Genomic DNA, 18,679 nt, shown 5'->3' on the forward strand with positions numbered 1-18,679 from the left:
CACCCCAACAAGGAGGCATCCATGGTCACTGTGGCCGTTGGAGGGGGAACAGAGAACAGCTTCCCTAAATAAAGGTCATCCACGAAGAGCCACCACTGAAAATGTCACCAGCAGACTTGAGACAGTTTGATCCAATAACTCAAAGGGTGAAACAGAATGGAACAGTGGACTGACAGAGTCCACTAAACAACTCTCATGAAAAATCCTGCTAGTGGAATCAGTAAGATGGTGGCTGACATGGAACCTAGAGCTTTCAAGATGAGAACTGCTCGTGGATTGGGCGTGTCTAGCAAGGACTGAACCTGTTGCCTGAGAGACAGCACCCTGTGAGTGGACAAGGATGCTACCCAAGTGACAGAGTTCAACTTTGTTCCAATGAATTATATGGTCTGAACAGGGGTCAAATTTGACTTTGTCATGTTCATAATAATCCCCAGCTGGCTGAATAGATGTAATAGGAACTGTAATTCTTGATCCAGTTGATGCTTCACAGATGCAGACTTTGTCCAAGTACAGAAACACCTGGAATCCTTGGAGTCTCAGGTGAGCTGCCACCACTGACAAGCATTTGGTAAACACTTGGGGGGCTGTGGTGAGTCCAAGGGGCAGTGCTCTGAATTGATAATGACTGGCTTCCAGCAGGAAGTGCAGATGTCTCCTGGAGCATCTGTAGATCTTTATGTGATAGTATACATCCTGGAGATCTACGCAGCATATCCAATCATCCTTGCACAGTAGAGGCAGAATAGACTGAACCGTCACCATGTGAAACTTCGACTTCTTGACAAACAGATTCAATCTGCTCAGGTCTAACATGGGCCTTAGGTCCCCTGTCTTTTTTGGTACCAAAAAGAAGCATGAATACGTGTTGCATCCTTGTTGTGCAGTTTGGACCTCTTGGATGGCTCTTTTCTCCAAAAATTTCTGAACCTCTTGAAGGGCTTGCTGCCTCTGACTGGGTGGTACATTGGGGAGCTTTCTTTTTATAGGTGGAGGAAGTCAAAAGGGAATGCATATTATGTCCAGCACCCAGTTTTCATTTGTTATCTTGGTCCAGGCATCCAGGAGCAAGGAAAATCTTCTCCTGTCTCCAGAGTAGAACAGTCAGGCAACACTTCAGGAGCACTGACAGGGCTTGTCTGAGAAAGGTTCTTTAAACCCCATTCTGCGGACCCCCTCTGCCCCTGGGGCAGTGCCTTCCATTAAATTCTTGCCCTCTGCCTCTGGACAGGGAATCCTTGTGAGAATCCTGGAAAGGACCCTGTGATTTCTTGAACCACATCTTCTTCCTACTACTTTGGTTCCTACAGAAGGTACTTTGTGGGGAAGAAAACTTGATCCCTATGCAGAAAGGGGTCTTTCCTTCTTGCTCACTGCAGGTGAGCATCTCCTTGACTGATGGTCCAAACACAGAAGAACGAAGAACCATCTAATGGGGCACTGGTAAAAGATGCCTTGAAGGGTCTTGTAAACCCAGGAAGCCTCAACTAGGCATGTCTCCTGAGGGCTATGCCTGATCCAGCTTCTCGTTAGGCATAGCCATCAGGAGACATGCCTGAGGGCTATGCCTGATCCAGCTGCTAGTTCGGTGCCTTCCGCCATCAGCTACTTTGAGGATTGTGAGGATAGGGTGGCTAGTTTGGCAGGCACCATCTTTGAGGTCCTCTGCCTACACGTACCCTAAATGGGAGTTGGTAAGCTCATGAACCAGGTCCCTTTGCAGATGAGCAAAACGGGCCAGATAATTCAATGCTCTCAGTGCAAAGTTGGATGAGGTGCAAACACACTTCCTATGCCTATCCAGCGCCTGAGACTCCTTGTTCTTGGGGTGTATGGTAGAGCCTTGTTCTGTCAGCTCTTTCTTGCTTGCTGCTGACACTATAATAGCATCAACTGAGATGCCCTTACTCCAGTGAAGACTGTCAGCAGGGGACTCAAATATTTATCCTCTCACTTGGGAATAGGCTCTACTGTGTCAGGCTCCTTCCAAGCCCGGTGGGACACCATGTCAATATGTTCATCCACCAGTGGAGTCACCCAAGATGTAGTTGGGCTTGTCCCAAAGGCCTCCAGAAAGATCGATTCCTCTAAAGTGTAGGTTTGGACAGACCACTCACCCTTACATTTCAGGATCTCTAAAATATCTCCAAAGGCAATGTCCTCAACTGGTGACCAGAAGGACCCCTCTCCTTCACTGAAATCCACGGGAGAGTCTACATGTTTCTTCTTGTGGCTCTCTTCCTGGGTACCTCTGCTGCAAGTAACTCAGAGGAGGACTTGGAAGAATGAGGGACCCCTTGTAAACCAGGGGCCTGGAGGACCTCTTGGACAGGCTGACCAAGGACAGGATCAGTAGCAGCAAGGCTTGGATTGAAAGGGAAATTAGTTGCACCCAGGGGAGGAGGAGTCACAGCTCTAGATCTAGAGAATGCCCTCTCTGCCACCTGGAAAGTTGACAGACCTGGGGGTCCTTCCACCTCCCTCCTCGGAGCTGAAACTGCCCGAGGAGAGAAGGTGGACACCATCCCAGATCCTAAGGGCATGGAGGACACCAGCCCCAAGCTATGAAAAGTCGAAGTCCCGAGAAGGAAGGAACAGATCTGATCAGGTCGGAGCAGAGACCGACCTCCTAGAGTCAACGCCAACGCCTTGGGTCCAGCACCCACTTAGCTCTGACAGCAACAGTGCCAAGGCGGTCTGGGGCACTGCCAGAGTTGAGGAAAAGACTATTCCCTGATCTGATGACATCTCTCTCTGGGTACCCAGATCCTGAGTTTCTGAAGCAGATGGTTGGATCGAAAGAGGAGAGGATATTAGAGGTAATGGGGCTCTCACGGATCCAAGATGGGATGGAGAGTGCAACAGTCCCATCTCAATCTGAGCCTTCAACAACTCCACATCATTCTGCTGATCTCGGATCTGGACATTCTGAAAGACCTGGAGGATATGGATGAATGATCAGAGCTAGTTGCGGAATCAGCCACTCTGGAAGCTGTAATAGGTTAGGGGAACTTGCTCCACCTGGGGTATGGCTCCGAGACCTACAGTCTGAGGCCTTTGGATTCAAGGCAAAAGAGGAGCTGCAGATCTCCACAATGTCTGCCAGATCCAGAGACTCTTTTGAATCCAAAACATTGGGATCCGGCATAACATGGGTCCTGGAAGAAGGAATGTCTATTGTGAACAGCGTTTGATCTGAGGAACTTCTCAGATCCGAAGGTTTAGCTTTTCTCGCTCGATGTAGGATCCAATAATTTTGACCATTTTTCAGGTGGGAAAGACAAGACCCCCGGGAAGGCTGAGGGGGTTAGTTTCTTGGGCTACTTCTGATCTTTATGTTCCTTTGAAGAACCAGGTTTAGAGGTCTGAGTTCCAGAGGTTGGCAATAAGCCCTTAAGGATCAGTTTATTCCTTTTGTCGGTCAAGGCACGGGGATTGAACCCAGCACAGACATTACAATCCTGATCCAAATGATTAGGAACTAAGCAAAAGACACCACGCATCTTTCTGCACAACAGAGGACAATTAATGGATTCTGGGAATTATAGACCCATTAGTCTGACTAGTCTCATTTGCAAAGTCATAGAAAGGATTAACACTAACACAGGAAACCTTCGAACCCTGGACCTAACTCATTCTAGTTTCATCAAAGGCAGGTCACGTCTACTGAACCTGGTGGACTTCTTTGAGGTCACCAAGACAATGAATAAAGGCAAAATTGTACATACTGCCTACTCTGACATAGCTAAGACATTTGATACAATACCCACCCCCCCAATACGTTGTAAACAAACTCATAGAATTAGGCATAAACCCCTATGCAACTCAATGGATAGCCAGCTGGCTCACAGACAAGATCCAGGAAGCTATAATTGGAGAGACCATCTCCACAAGGAAGTCAGTCACCAGTGGAGTCACCCAGGGGTCTGTGCTGGGTCCAGTCCTCTCTGGCATCTATTTTTCAGAAGTCAAGGCCAATGTCAAGGGAATCTGGCTTACCAAGTTTCCGGATGACTGCAAGCTAGAAGCAATAATTAACTCCCCTCCAAGATGCTAGCATCTTAAAGGAAGAGCTAACACAGACAAATCAATGGTGCCAAACCCATGACTTAACACTCCGTGCCAAGAAATGCCTTAAAGTACCTTTTGGAAAGTCGGCCACCCGGGGGAAACAACCTTATTGATAAAACACGGTAATCAGCAATGTGGTGATTTCTGTAGACAGTAACCTGGCTTTTGACCAACATGTTGAAAGGTAAATTAAAAATGCTGATTACTGCCACAGCACGCTTGCTTATAAAAAAGATAAGTAAATGGATAAATAACTCAAGCAAGCGTTGACAGAGTGAGAAATAACCTTCTATGTGTAAAAAATCCAAGTAATCCGGTCTTCTGAGACAAATAATTCAGTTTATTACACAGATAAACCATGATAAGCGCTTTCACTAACTAGTAGCTTCTTCAGATCACAAACGGTTTGTGATCTGAAGAAGCTACTAGTTAGTGAAAGCGCTTATCGTGGTTTATCTGTGTAATAAACTGAATTATTTGTCTCAGAAGACCGGATTACTTGGATTTTTTACACATAGAAGGTTATTTCTCACTCTGTCAACGCTTGCTTGAGTTATTTATCCATTTTGACCAACATGTATTTAAAGTTGCAAGAAAATCATTCTATGTCACTCAGCTTATAAGTATGGGCATGGCATCTAGGTCCAGTGAAGTCACTGTGCCACTGTACTCGCCATCATCAGGCCCATCACTGAGTATAAAACGGTCATGTAAGTAAACTTACCATAACAGTGGATGTTCAAATGATCTCTGCTACAGTAACCTTAGCTATACAAGTTATATCCTTCCAAGTATATAACAGCTAGCCGGCTTTTCAAAGCTTCAGGGCACCTTCCACACATCCAAATTGTCAGGTAACTCAAGCTGAGCTAATTAAAAGAAAAAGTGTGGACACCAAGCCCTTCAGAGCTTTCCTTCCAACAAAGAGAGAGAGGATGAGCACTGAAAGGATAATGCTTGGAAAAACAAAAATAAATAATTACACCCTGGCATAAACAACACCAAAAAACAAGGGGGATGGAGGAGGGACTACTGCAGCTGTGATCATTCGAACATCTACTGTTACTGTAAGTTTACTTACACATTTGTACTATGTTCATCATATTTAATCACTCCTGCATTAGCCTTAGCTATATGGATAAATTACCCTAACTTACTATATCTGGGAAGTGGAAGGAAGAGAGTCCAGGAGCCTCTGGAGAATGGTCCTAGCAAAGCCTGATCTAGACCAACCGAAGGAATTAAACTTGTGGTGCTTTCTAAAAGTATGTCCATAGGACCGAGTTTCTCTTTTAGAATACTTCTAAAATTCAACCCTTTCTAAAAGGCCAAAGATGAAGCCAGGGTCCCAGTAGAGTGGGCTTTGACACTACCCAGAATAGTTTGGTAGTGGTGAGTATAACAAAAGCTAATAGCCTTAGACAACCATTTTGAAATAGTCTGTTTTGCTGCAGGTTGTCCCATGTTATGTTCACAAGAAATGAATGACTGATCAGAAAATTTGAAAGATTTTCTGTCAAGACAGTACATGAGCTGTCTGTGGGCATCCATAGTACGGAGTATCATTTCTACCTCAGTTTTTAGTTCAAGAAAAAAAAAAGGGAGATGGATAGTTTCACTTAAAGTAAACTTGGAGAGCACTTTAGGCATAAAGGAATGATTAGTTCTCAAAGAAACCCTGTGGAAAACTAGGTAGAGTTGTCTCACCATAAGAGCTTGCAACTCAGGTACACTTCTTGCAGAGGTCAGAGTAATCAGCAAAATTGTTTTCCATTTTAAGAACCTCAAGTCAGCAAGGTTAGCTGGTTCAAATGGAGTAAGTATTAGCTTCTCTTACGCAAAATTAAGATTCCAATGACGGAACCACTGGTTTTCTTTGAGGTCTCTTATCTAAAACCTCTTTCAAAAACCTTTTAACATGAAAATGCATTAAAGAGGAGGATCCATGGACAGACATGCTGAAATGGCCAGTAAAAAAGGCCATAGGATAGTAACTCAAATATTGTAAAAACAGATAACTACCCCCAAACGGGTGCTGGATATGTTGCTGGCATCAACTACAAAAACAGTCAAGTGGAATAAGCAATAGAACAAGGCAGATTGGGATTACCCGATTTGAAGGGGTATTTCAGAGCAACACTGTTAAGGCTCCTCTACATAACACAAGCAGAAAACTATAACTCAAAGTGGAAACGGATTATGATGAAACGGGGAACTCAAGAAACAAGGAGAGACTGGGATTTTGGATGCAGACCTTTAAGGAGAATAACAATCATACAGAATATTATATTCATAAAATAGCAGTAAGTATTCTAAGAACGAAGTCAACACAGGAATGGAGAAAGGAGATTCTGCCAAGAGGGATGACTGCAATTAGGGATACAGAAAATACACAGGAGGGGGCTGGAATTTACTGGAGAAAACTAGCAAAGGAACCAAGGTACTGGCAGCAAATAACTAGACAAAGAAAGGTAACAGAATGGGAAGATGCCAAGAGTTTATTTGGACTGCAGTTTAGAGATTGACTTCCCTATAAAAAAACTGATAGCCGAGTATAGGCAAAGAGAAAGAAATGGGGGGGGGGGGTGTCCCTAAACAAATGACCAGTACTGGTAGAGTTTTTACTAGAATCTAAAACAGAACCTGCTGTTGTGAAATGAATAATTAGTACAGCATATAAAATATTGCATGGTAACTGGAAGTTAGAAAGGACTGGGAAGAGAGACTGGATAAGCAATTCACAAAGAAACAATGAGGGGGATCTATGTATGTCTTCCAAATATGCAACAAAATCTAGAAGATTTAGGATTTTTGTTTGGAAATGTTTACATAGATATTTTTATACCCCAAGTAGAAAGAAGGGCAAACCTGGATCTGTTGTCTCCACCAAATGATTTCTCTTCTGACAAACCCCAGCACTGTGATCTGAAAGACAATGAGTGTTGACGCTACGACCAAAGAGACTTCAGATACCACTGTATCTTTCTTATGTGGAGTCTTGCCAGGGGCATCATGAGAATCACAGAAGCCTTGAGACCCAAAATCCTGAAGTACTTTTTCTTTTGCAGTGACCAAAGTCTGAGTAGAAAACCATAGAAATAGATCTATATCTAGGTCTATTTTTTATTGTGGAAGAAAAGCTCTTTGAACTTTGGTGTCCAGTTAACATCCCCAAAATATAACCCTGTGAGGAGGAGTCAAGAAAGAGTTTTGAATGTTCTCTTGGAATCCCAGCTTCTGTAAGTGATCTCTTACGCAAGAGAGAGAGAGAGATTCCTGACACTTAAAAAAAGTCTCTGCAAAGATAATGTGGATACCCTGTAGCCTGCATGGAGCTTTAACTGGAGCTAGACATTTTTTGAATACTCTTGGTACAGTAGATATTCCAAATGGTAAGGCAGAGGCCTGATAATGTGATCCAAGCACACAAATATTAAGTAATGTCTGACATCTGGATGAACAGGGATGTGATGATAAGTATCTTTTAAATGTAGTGTTAACAAGAAACTTGAATGAAGAAGATGAGGTAACAGGTTGTGAATTGACGTCATTTAGAATTTGGGCAGTATTACACACAATTTTAGTGAAGAAAGATCCAGAACTGGTCTCCAAGCATTTTCTTTCTTTGTTCAGTACTATAAACATCTATGAATAAAACCTCTTTCCCCACTTGGTAAGGTGAAACTGGTTCTATCACTCTGAAGGACAGCATGTGATGAAAGACACGTGGAAATAAGAGTCTGGTCTGAAGGATGAAGAATTCCCCCTGGGAAGGAGGGATTTCCTCCCAACTGCCATCTGTAACCTTGAAGAATGAGCTTCAGAACACATTGGTCTGAAACCTTCTGTTGAAAAGAAGGAAGTAGATATTCCGACTTCCTGGAACACAAAAGGGGATGTCAGAGTGGTTCATAGGTTGGTACTAGGCTATCGGCCCTAGGGCCTATGCAAGCCTAGCCATAACAATTCCCTGGATATTTCTTCCCACAATATTTACTTCTCTGGACCCCTGTCTAGCAGGGCAACTGACATGATCCCCAGGGTGAATTTCCTATCTCCCATCCAATCATCAAGGTTCCTTTTGAAGAGGGCCAAGGAGGTGCTCTGCTTGACATGTATGGGCAGTCTATTCCAGAGTATGGGGAGTCTCTGGGTCAGGAACCTATCCCTCCAGCATGTTTTGTTCATTGTGATGACTAGGTTTAGATCCCTGGAGCATGTGGCTCTGAGGGATTGGGATTTCTTTAAGTGGAGCATGTCCAACAGCTCAGGGTTTGACATGGCCTTGTATGTTAAGCAGAGATCGCCTCTGAGTAGACGATATGCCACAGAGTATAGCTGGAGTTTTTTTAGACAGTCAGCATATGGCATCTGCTTTAGGCCTGTGATTCTTTTAGTGAGGTATTTCTGTGGCCTTTCCAGCTGTTGCAGATTGTGAGGTACATACCAAACGGGGCATTATACTCTATAATGGGTCTAATAAGGGATGAGTACAGTGGGACAATGACTTCCTTTTTTCTGGATGAAAAGCCATTAGTGATGAGGTGTGCTACACACAAGGATTTCCTGACTGTTGTGGCAATGTGGTTATTGAAAGTGAGACCACTGCCCACCTGTGTCCCTAAGTCTCTCATCACACTTTCGATGTTTAGTGTCCTGCCACCTATGTGGTAATTCATGGGTACATGTTTTTTTTTCCAAAGGGGATAACTATACATTTCTTGGCATTAAGCTTGAGCCCATGGCTCTGGCATCAGGCATCTGTTTCTGTAAGGCCCTTTTGTAGAATATCCACATCTTTTGGGGATTCAATAATGGCTCCCATTTTGCAGTCATCTGCAAACTTTGTTAGCCGGAGTCCCTTAGTGCTGGCTTGTACTTCAGAGAAGTAGATGCCAAACAAGAGTAGTCCCAGGACTGAACCCTGAGGTACTCCACTTGTCACTTGTCTGGAGCTGCATTTGGAGTCGGCTACTTTTACAGTCTGGGTTCTGTCAGTAAGCCAGTTGGCAACCCATCGAGTGACATAGGGATTTATGCCCAGCTTAGTAAGTTTATCTATGATTTCAGAGTGGGGGATGGTGTCGGAGGCCTTGGTGAGGTCCAGATAGGCTGCGTGGACCGCCTTACCCTCGTCCACAACTCTGGAGACTGATTCAAAGAAGTCAATGAGATTCAGGAGACAAGATCGGCCCTTCACAAACCCAAACTGCGTGGGGTCCAGTGTTTGAAGTTTGCCAATGTCTTTGTTTATAAGTTCCATGATAATGCGCTCCATGCCCTTGCAGATCAGGCTTGTTAGACTGATGGGACGGTAGTTCCCGGGATCCAACAATGCGGATCCCCCCTTGTGGAGTGGGATAACTGTAGCTGTGCGCCACTCAGTGGGCACGAAGCCTGAGGTGAGGCTATGATTAAACATGACACTTAGGTGAGGTGCCAGTTCATTTTGGAGTTCATGTAGTACACAGCCTGGGATGTCATCTGGTCCCAAGGATGCTGTATTCTTAGCTTTGGAGAGTGTGGTTTCTACCTGTGTGGCCGTGATTATCGGAATTTGGCAATCTTTTGGTATTGAGATGGGCCCTTTAGGGGGTGAGAGGGGGGTGAAGTTGGCACTAAATCGATCTGCCAGGATATTGGCAATATCCTTGGGATCAGGATATTTAATGCCATTCTGTTGTAGCTCAGTGCAGATCTGAGCATTGCCATTTAGATTCTTGACATAACTATAGAATGCCTTGTGGTTGTCTTTGGAATCTTTGGCAATTTTATTTTTGTAACTAGCTTTTGAGGATTTTATGAGGGATCTCAGCTTCTTATTGAGGCTGGAGGCTGGTGAGGGAGTTTTTTGCATCCTGGGATTTTCCTCTTTTCTGCAACAGTTTCTTCCTTCTGCTGTATAGTTTGTTTATAGCAGGGGACCACCAGATTGGCTTCCTCTTTTTCGAGGAGAGCATCTTGGTTCTATTTGGGATGACAAGATTCATGCACGAGTGGATGTGCTTGTACAGTGCCTTAGTGTAGAATTCTGCAGTCAAACTTCCAGATCCCGTCTGCGTGGGTGTTGTAAGTTTGTCACTTCTGACTTCAGTAGCATGAAGTTGGCTTTGGAGAAGTTTTTTAAGGAGGTTTCCTTACTGGGGAGTGGGGGTGGGATGTGGATGTCAAAGGTGATTTGCTTATGGTCAGACCTGACCAATGAGGGGGGGTGACCACTGGTGTGGAGCATCTATCCCCATGTTGGTAATGACCAGGTCTAGGATATTGTAGCCCCTGTTGGGACAATGGATTAGTTGATCCAGGGCACTGGAATTTATGAGAACCGTTGGGAAAAGGAGTTGGTATCCGAGTAGTTTTCCCAATTAATGGCAGGGTAGTTGAAATCACCCAGTATTAGGGTGTTTGGTTGTATCTTAATATTTTCCAGTATGATTAGAAAGGTGTAGTGAGAATCTTGGGGTATGGTAGGGGATCTGTAGCAAGCTACAATTTGGATTGCAGTCTTACCTAGTGTTAGTTGCACCTGGAGAATTTCAGATGCATTGTGTTGGGCAACTAGCCTGACGGTGTGAATATCCTTGGTGAATATGGACACTCCTCCACCTTTAGTGTTTCGGTCTTGGTTTTGTGGCAGAAAAGTGTGGTAAGAATTGTAGCCTGGTATTGCAGGGGTGCTCTCTGGAGCCTTGAACCAGGTCTCAGTTACTGCACAGATATCGCTGTTCTCCATTTTTAGGAGTGCCTCGAGAGAGTGCATTTTGAGGTTTAGACTTCTAGCATTGAGTAGCATTACCTTCATATTTTGCATGCTTGTATCTGTTACGGTGGTGGTTTTATCCTTTGAACTTTGCCTAAAAAGGCACTATAGGGGTGGCAAGAGCTTTAGCCAGTAACCTGAATCCCAGGGGTGACAGGTGCAGACCATCTCTGGCAAAGCATCATGGTTTGTCGATCATGTCTTCCCAGGCAGGGAGGAGGGAACAAAGTCTCTTAAAAGTCACTTCAATGGCTCTGCTGGACAGAGACACAGGGAACTAATCTAGGGGGTGGCGAAAACCAACACATTCTGGCTAGGCTTACAAATGCCTTCGGGCAGATAGCCTAGTTCCTACCTTGTTTGTTTGTTCTTCTTTCGGCTTTTCCCGGTTAGGGGTTGCCACAGTGGAACTCCAGTCCACTAATGATTGGCAGTAGAATTTTATGGTGTTGAGGTGCCAGCTCGATGCCCAACCTTCAACGAAGGCACGTCCATTTACGCATGCCTTTCGAACACCACTCGACTGCGGGGAGGACATGCAGACTCCACACAGAAGGCGCTCCAGCCGAGAATCGAACGGGAGAACCTCTTGCTGTGAGGCGACAACACTACAGCTGCACCACTGCGGCTTAGTCTATGAACCTATAAATAGTTATTCTGACTTACTGGACTGAGCTTGGTTTTGAGTTTCCAGAATTCTTCTCACAACCCCTTGCCATTTCTTCTTAAATGTCTGCATATCTGCATTTTGTTGAGACTGTTTATTTTTGTTTCTTACCAAAATTGGATGAGGAGCTAAAAAATCCCTTGGAAAATTTGGAAAAGGGGGGATGAAAATTTTTAGAATTTCCAGTATCAGTTTACCCTTTTTATTGCACATTTTGATCACCTCCGTGACACAAGGGCCAAAAACTTAACATCATCCAGGAGGTTCTGATAACGCAGCAATGCAAACCTCCTTAAAACAGTACCAGTGGCCAAAGTCCTTGAAGAAGTATCAACAAAGTCATACACGCACACACTGTATACAGTGAGTAGTGACTTGAACAACAGAATAAATTTAACTAAAGCAAATTTTTCCTCATACTTTCATAATTAGTCAAGACAAACTTTAACATATGACCTAACAATTCAAACTTCTGAAAATCAAAGTTGCAGAAACACAGATGTTCTTCCCATGCTTATAAATAATTTTTCCATCCTTACCAGAAATAGTAGGATTGGAATTAACCAAGTCTAGCAGTAGAAGGATTACCTAAGCTATATGAGGAGAAATCTTTTATCTGTCCCTTCATCCTCCTGTACACATTCAAAATCTTGAATCTCTTCAGAAAAGGCAAGTATCCCTGTCTTTTATCAGAAATTACCTTATAAGATGGATCAGTAGCATGAATTAAACCCAAAGCTAGACCCAGTAAATTACTCCTGTCTAAGGAAATTTGAGGAAGAGTAGATACAGCCTTAATATTTTACTTCTTTCTGACAAAGAAAATGGGGCCAATAGTGTTATTAATTGCAGCAGCAGCAGCTTCCCAAGGAATGGGCACACTACTCTGGCAAAACAGGGAAGCTTCCTTGTTCCATCTCTCAGGACGGACAAGAGTGGCTCCCCCTGGCCCACTAAGGGGACCCCCAGCAGCCGCAGAGGATGTGGCTAACTCCCCAGTCCATAGTGGCTGTAGGTGCTACATCAGTGGGATTCGGAGTAAAAGATGAGTGGTCTAAGGTTCAATAAATGGTCACAGCAGAGTCACCCATCTATGGTTGAGGCAAATTGCTGCTACTGTGTGGCAATTTTTGTGGCTGGAAGAAGGACCGACCATGGGAGTGGTGGTTTGTTCCATGGTCAAGCTGAAAATGGTGGCTTCTTCCTGGAGGAAAACAAGCAGCAAATGCCAGTAAAAATAAAAAAGTATTTAATTCACTTTTTTCCCCAGACAAACACAGTAAAAGGCACTTTAAAACACTTTACCAGTCCCACAAAGTAAAATAAACACAGTTTCTCCACAGAAGAAAATTGTTTTCATTTACTTTAAACAACTTTTAAACGGACAGGGAAAAAAGAGCTCTTCTGTTTAAAAGTACAGTACAGTCTCATGACAGTCCCTTAAAACACAAAGTCCTAGCCTTAAAGTAACTTTCCTGAAGAGGAAATTATAAATAATAACCTAAATTATTACATTGAAGGTTTTCCCCGAAGGGAAACTTATCTTCCCAGCAAAGGAACAGAACAAGCTGACCATTGATCCTCAAAAGCCTCAGAGGAGTGTAATCTTAAGTTGCAGTAAAGCTCTGAAGGGCTTGGCACCCAGACTTGTCTTTTAGTCAGCTCAGTTCGAGCTGCCTGATAGTTTGGGCACTTAGCAGGTGCCCTGAAACTTTGGAAACCGGCTGGCTGTTATATTCTTGGCAGGATATAAACCATGTAGCTAAGGCTTCTGCAGCAGTGATCATTTTGATGAACATCTCCCCCTTCTCTATGCACCTGGCTCAAGGGAGATATGAAGAAATACGGTTTTAGGTAAATGGTAATGGATCACTGGAACATTTTTTTCTGAATTTCTTAAGAGGCAGTATGATGAAATAAAGCAATGGAATTCAAAATGAACAGTATACACAAAATGCCACAATTGTGAAAGCTGGGCAGTGAGAGAAAAAAAAACAATCAGGATATGCAGCTTGCCCTGCAGCTAAGAAAATTGGAAGACCATAAGGGTCAGTCTTTATCTATCAAAAACATTTCTTATTTTGGGAAGAATGAATTTTGCAATAGTATCTGAAATAAGAGACAAACTCACTAAAATGCCACTTAAAATGCCAGATAATGGCTTTCAAATTCATGTAGTCCAACATCATGCAATAAACCATTTTGTCATGGCGCTGGGTCTATATCATATGAGCGAATCACACAAATTGCGAATGCTCATAATATCGAACGTACTGGACCTCAAAGTGCTTTTTCTGAGACTGTGGTATAGTGAAGAATGGGATATCTGCCCTTTCCTCACTGTAGTGCGATCTCGGAGTTGGAATATATATTTAGCGGGGGGTGTGGGAAGTTCAAGGTCCTGTACATTCGATATTATGAGCGTTCGCAATTTGTGCGATTCGCTCATATGATATAGACCCCATGGCACTTACCCAAGACGGTGCTTCATTCTACTAGTTAAGCTGGGATCTAGGAAACCAGAATACCTTTGGACACACAGGATGCAGGAGCATGAACAGGCACCCGTAGCAATCCTCTTAGAAATAGGGTTATATAAGTCACAAGACAGAAATGCACTCATAAGGAAGCAACCGTATGAATTATACAATGAATATTATGAGGCCAGTACACAAAAAAATTACAGTAACTTAAAAGACAGAACAGATTTGCTATATTAAAAGTTTCACTCAAAATATGAAGATACAAACTTTGTGAGTAACTTACTGGAACAACGCTGAATGCTTGGTTCAAAATTCCATCATTTATTAGCCTAGAGTAAATATACTCTGAGGTCTGAACCATTCCCTAAAAAGATAAAGCAAACTTGTTAAGTATGGTAACTTGCATATTAAAACTACTGTACTATAAAGCATGCAGTAAACCTTTTCATTCTTTCTTTGTTCACCTCACTTTTTACTGTGCCCGAGTCAGTTATCCAACTCTATACTGAAATATTTTCTCTCCCTAACCTGAGGCACAAAATATCGTACCTCTAATATCTAAATTGAGCACAACACCAAACAAAACAATGTGTTAAAATATTACAAAAATCTACTAAATCATCACTTTTTTTTGGGGGGGGGGAGCTGTGCTTCCAAAACAACATGATCTCCCTCTGATAATACACACACTTAAAGAAAAATAAAAAAGTTGAAAAATCTTTTTCCAGACTCATACCCACATCATTCTCAGAAGCACCCTAACAGAACAGTTGTGACAGTTCAACATCCTAACATACTGACAACATAATTAATCCATTAACAAATGGATGAAATCTTTAAGTATTGACAACATCAAAACACAGTTTCCCATTTATTTACAACTGTTTTGTAGATTGATGAATTTTTGAGTGATGTGACTGCATATCTTAAACTTGCACATCATTGTGTGTTACAAGGAATCAGTTCTGAACACCTAGAAGGTGGTTATATCCATTTTCTTAATGTGATGGCATGTGGCAACCACTAAATGTAAAGGAGATGCTGTTACCCAGTCTGTTTCAGTGAATAATCCACAGAATACTACCTTGGCACTAACAGCAAAGAAGGAATATGTGCTAATATCCTGGGTATGGATCTCCACCCACCACGCAATTAGACTGCACACTGTTAACTTGCAGGGACACACTGGCTCTCTCCATGAACCAATATTTCCCAGGGCCCCCAAAATCCATGGTAAAGTACAGTTTTGTACCTACCATAAATGTAGATGTTCGAAGATCCACATTGCTGCAGTCCTAACACTTGGGGTAGTCCGCTGTCCCAGTTGGCCCGAATACCAAAGTATAAGGCTGACGTCGGTCAAGGCGCATTAGTCTGACGTCAGGGTACAAATGCGCATGACCGACGTCATATCCTCAGTCTTTTCTTGCCCCAGATGTCAGAAGACCCTAAAAAGATAAGGCCAAAACCAAAAAACACCAAACACTCCTGTACCAAATATATGTACAATATATACAAATTTACAGAAGTACAACCCCACCCACACAACCACCCCTAAACACAGAGGGGAAGGAGGGAGGGTAAATTGGACTGCAGCAATGTGGATCTTCGAACATCTACATTTATGGTAGGTACAAAACTGTACTATGTTCTTCATCCCACATTGCTGCAGTCCTAACACTTGGGTAGAATCCCAAAGCAGAGGTAAGGGAGGCTGGCAAATCATAAAGAAGCTGGAGCTGTCAACATGCCCTGCAAAATAGCCGTGGCAAAACCAGCCCTAGATTTAGAATAGAGAGGCAGGTGGTAATGCTTAGAGAAAGTATGCACTGAACTCCAAGTAGCTGCCTCCAAAATATCCTTAGTTGCCACCCCCCTTAGAAATGCTGTAGAAGTGGCAGTAGCCCTAGTGGAATGAGGCCTAATCCCAGCTGGAACCTCCTTGCCATGATGGGAATAACAAAATGCAATGCAAAACCCAATCCACTTAGAAATAGTTTGTTTTGACACAGGCTTGCCCTGAGAACTCAAAGCAAAAGAAACAAACAACTGCTGAGACTGCCTAAAATCCTTAGTCCTGCTTAAATAATAACGCAACTGCCTGTGTACATCTAAAGTGTGCAAAATCTTTTCCCCCTTATTTTGGGGATCTGCATAAAAAGTAGGCAAATGAATAGTTTGGTTTAAAGCCACACTAGAGACCACCTTAGGCATAAAGGAAGGATTAGTGCGTAATGATACCCTATCCTTATGGAAAATCAAAAAAGGCTCAACCGCCATAAGGGCCTGCAATTCAGAAACCCTTCTTGCAGAAGTAATGGCCAACAAAAAAGCAGTCTTCCATGACAAGTATTTCAATTCAGCAGTAGCCGCAGGCTCAAAAGGTTGTAGAGTAAGTTTCTCCAACACAAAATTGAGGTCCCAAGCAGGAGTAGGAGCTCTACGTGGGGTCTTATATTCTTTGCCCTCTAAGAAATTGCTTGAACAAAGGATGAGAAAACAATGGTGGGTCACAATCATAGTGAGCTGAAATTGCTGCAGCATGAATCTTAATGGAAGAGAAAGACAAACCTTTGTCCAATAACTCAGTAAGATATTGAAGAGCCACACTCAAATTAGGCTCAGAAACCTCCAAATCCTTTGCTGCACTCCAAAACAAAAATCTCTTCCATTTTTCTGCGTACACTTTCCTTGTACTAGGTCTTCTGGCTTCCATAATCACATTCAAAACTTGTTGAGGAAGCTGAGACCTGCTGTGTTTCAAAACAGAATATGCCAGGCTGTTAGATGAAGAGAGTGAAGCTTGACATTGAGTAGATGACCGTCCCTCTGAGACAATAGGTGTGAAATCAAAGGTAAAGGCCATGGAGGCTTCCTTACCAGACTCCTCAGTAATGGGTACCAGTGTTGCCGAGGCCAATCTGGAGCTACTAAAATCATTCTTGGCTTGTCTTGTCTGACCTTTAGGAGTACCTTTGGGAGGAGAGGCAGAGGTGGAAAGGCATACACATGAAGATTTTTCCAAATGAAAGAAAGAGCATCCACTTTCCAAGCTGTGTGATGAAACCTTTTCGTGCAAAACTTTGGCAGCTGGTGGTTTAGTGGAGAAGCGAACAGATCTATGTCTGGAGTTCCCCATGACACTGTCAATTTCCGAAATACATGAAGATCCAGTTTCCACTCGTGGGGATCCATGATATGCCTGCTTAACACATCTGCTAAGGAGTTCTGTGCTCCCGGCAGAAACCTTGCCTGAAGATTTAGTTGCAAGCTGAGCGCAGTCTCCCACAAAATCATTGCTTGCCTGCATAGAGGATAAGAATGTGTTCCCCTTGTTTGTTGATGTACCACATGACAGTTGTGTTGTCTGTTAGAATCAACACCTGCCCTGGAAGAAGTAACTCCTTGAAAGCCATTAATGCAAACTGGACTGCTAACATCTCCTTCATGTTGATATGTAGATGCTGTAGTCTGGCAGGCCACTTGTCTTGTATCCACTTTCCATTCAGATGAGCTCCCCAAGCTATGTCTGAGGCATCTGTCGTTAGAATTTGACTCGCCTCTGGCCGGGTCACAGAGAGTCCCTTGTTTAGGTGACATTCCTGAGCCCACCACAAAAATTCCTTTTGAATGCAAGGTATTATTTGAATGACAGTGTCCAAATCCTGGCAGTGCTGTGTCCATACATTCTTGAGATACCATTGCAGCTTCCTCATATGCAGTTTGGCATTGGGAAGCACCAGAATACAAGATGCCATGAACCCTAAGGCTTGAAGGACTGTCCTTGCAGTCAGCCCGGACTGAAGAGATAGTTGATGGAAGTAAAGAGACAGATTCTTTTGTTTGTCCGGGGTTAAAAAGGCCATCTGGGTTGCTGTATTCAGTCTCACACCCAGAAATCACATGTCTTGAGAGGGTACTAGACTGGACTTTATTTCGTTCACAGAATACCCCAGGCATCTTAGCACTGCTATCACATATTCCAAATGTTAAAAAGGTCTTCCTTTTCTTGAGCCAGAATCAGGCAGTCGTCCAAGTAAGGATAGATTTGTATGCCTTTTAGCCTGAAGTAAGCTATCACTGGAGCCAGAACTTTTGTGAATACTCTGGGTGCAGTAGATAAGCCAAAGGGCAATGCAGAGAACTGATAATGAGAATTCCCAGCTCGAAAACGCAGATACTTCCTGCAACTTAGTCTGATAGGCACATGAAGGTAAGCCTCCTTGAGATCTAAAGTTACCATCCAGTGATCTTTTCCCAGCAGAGGTAAAAGCTGTTGTAACGTCAACATTTTGAACTTGGGAATGTCCAGATAAGTGTTGAGGATAGATAAATCCAAAATTGGTCTCCACGTGTTCCCCTTTTTGGTACTAGGAACAGGCGAGAATAAAATCCTAGGCCCCTTTCTGGCACAGGAACCGGCTGAATGGCCCCTATTTGGAGCAACAGAGAAATTTGCTTGTGAGCCTCTTTTCTTTGTAGAGGCGGAATGTCTGGCATGCCTTTGAAAGGAGGCAAGGTATGGAAATAAAACCTGTAACCGTGGTGAATGATATCTAATACCCATCTGTCCTGGGTAATTAAACTCCAATTTTCTTTGAAAAGTGCCAGCCTTCCTCCCAAAGGTGCTGCCAGACGAGAAGGCTCTGGCAACTGAAAAGGCAGGTCATTGGGTCTGTTTACGAAAGGACTGACCCC

The 18,679-nt window shown here is 43.3% G+C and overlaps 1 protein-coding gene across 1 annotated transcript in view; it reads right to left on the reverse strand.

Moving 5' to 3' along the window:
* Positions 1–18,679, reverse strand: part of DAGLB (diacylglycerol lipase beta) — a gene marked incomplete in the record, with an annotated part of 1,624,905 nt that overhangs the window by 245,492 nt on the left and 1,360,734 nt on the right. Inside the window, 1 exon segment of the mRNA XM_044078626.1 lies at positions 14,265–14,345. Coding sequence (XP_043934561.1) covers positions 14,265–14,345 — 81 coding nt within the window.

This window comes from Protopterus annectens, chromosome 1.part1, assembly GCF_019279795.1.
Source record: "Protopterus annectens isolate FY-2018-M chromosome 1.part1, PAN1.0, whole genome shotgun sequence".
In the NCBI taxonomy this organism is placed as follows: Eukaryota; Metazoa; Chordata; order Ceratodontiformes; family Protopteridae; genus Protopterus; species Protopterus annectens.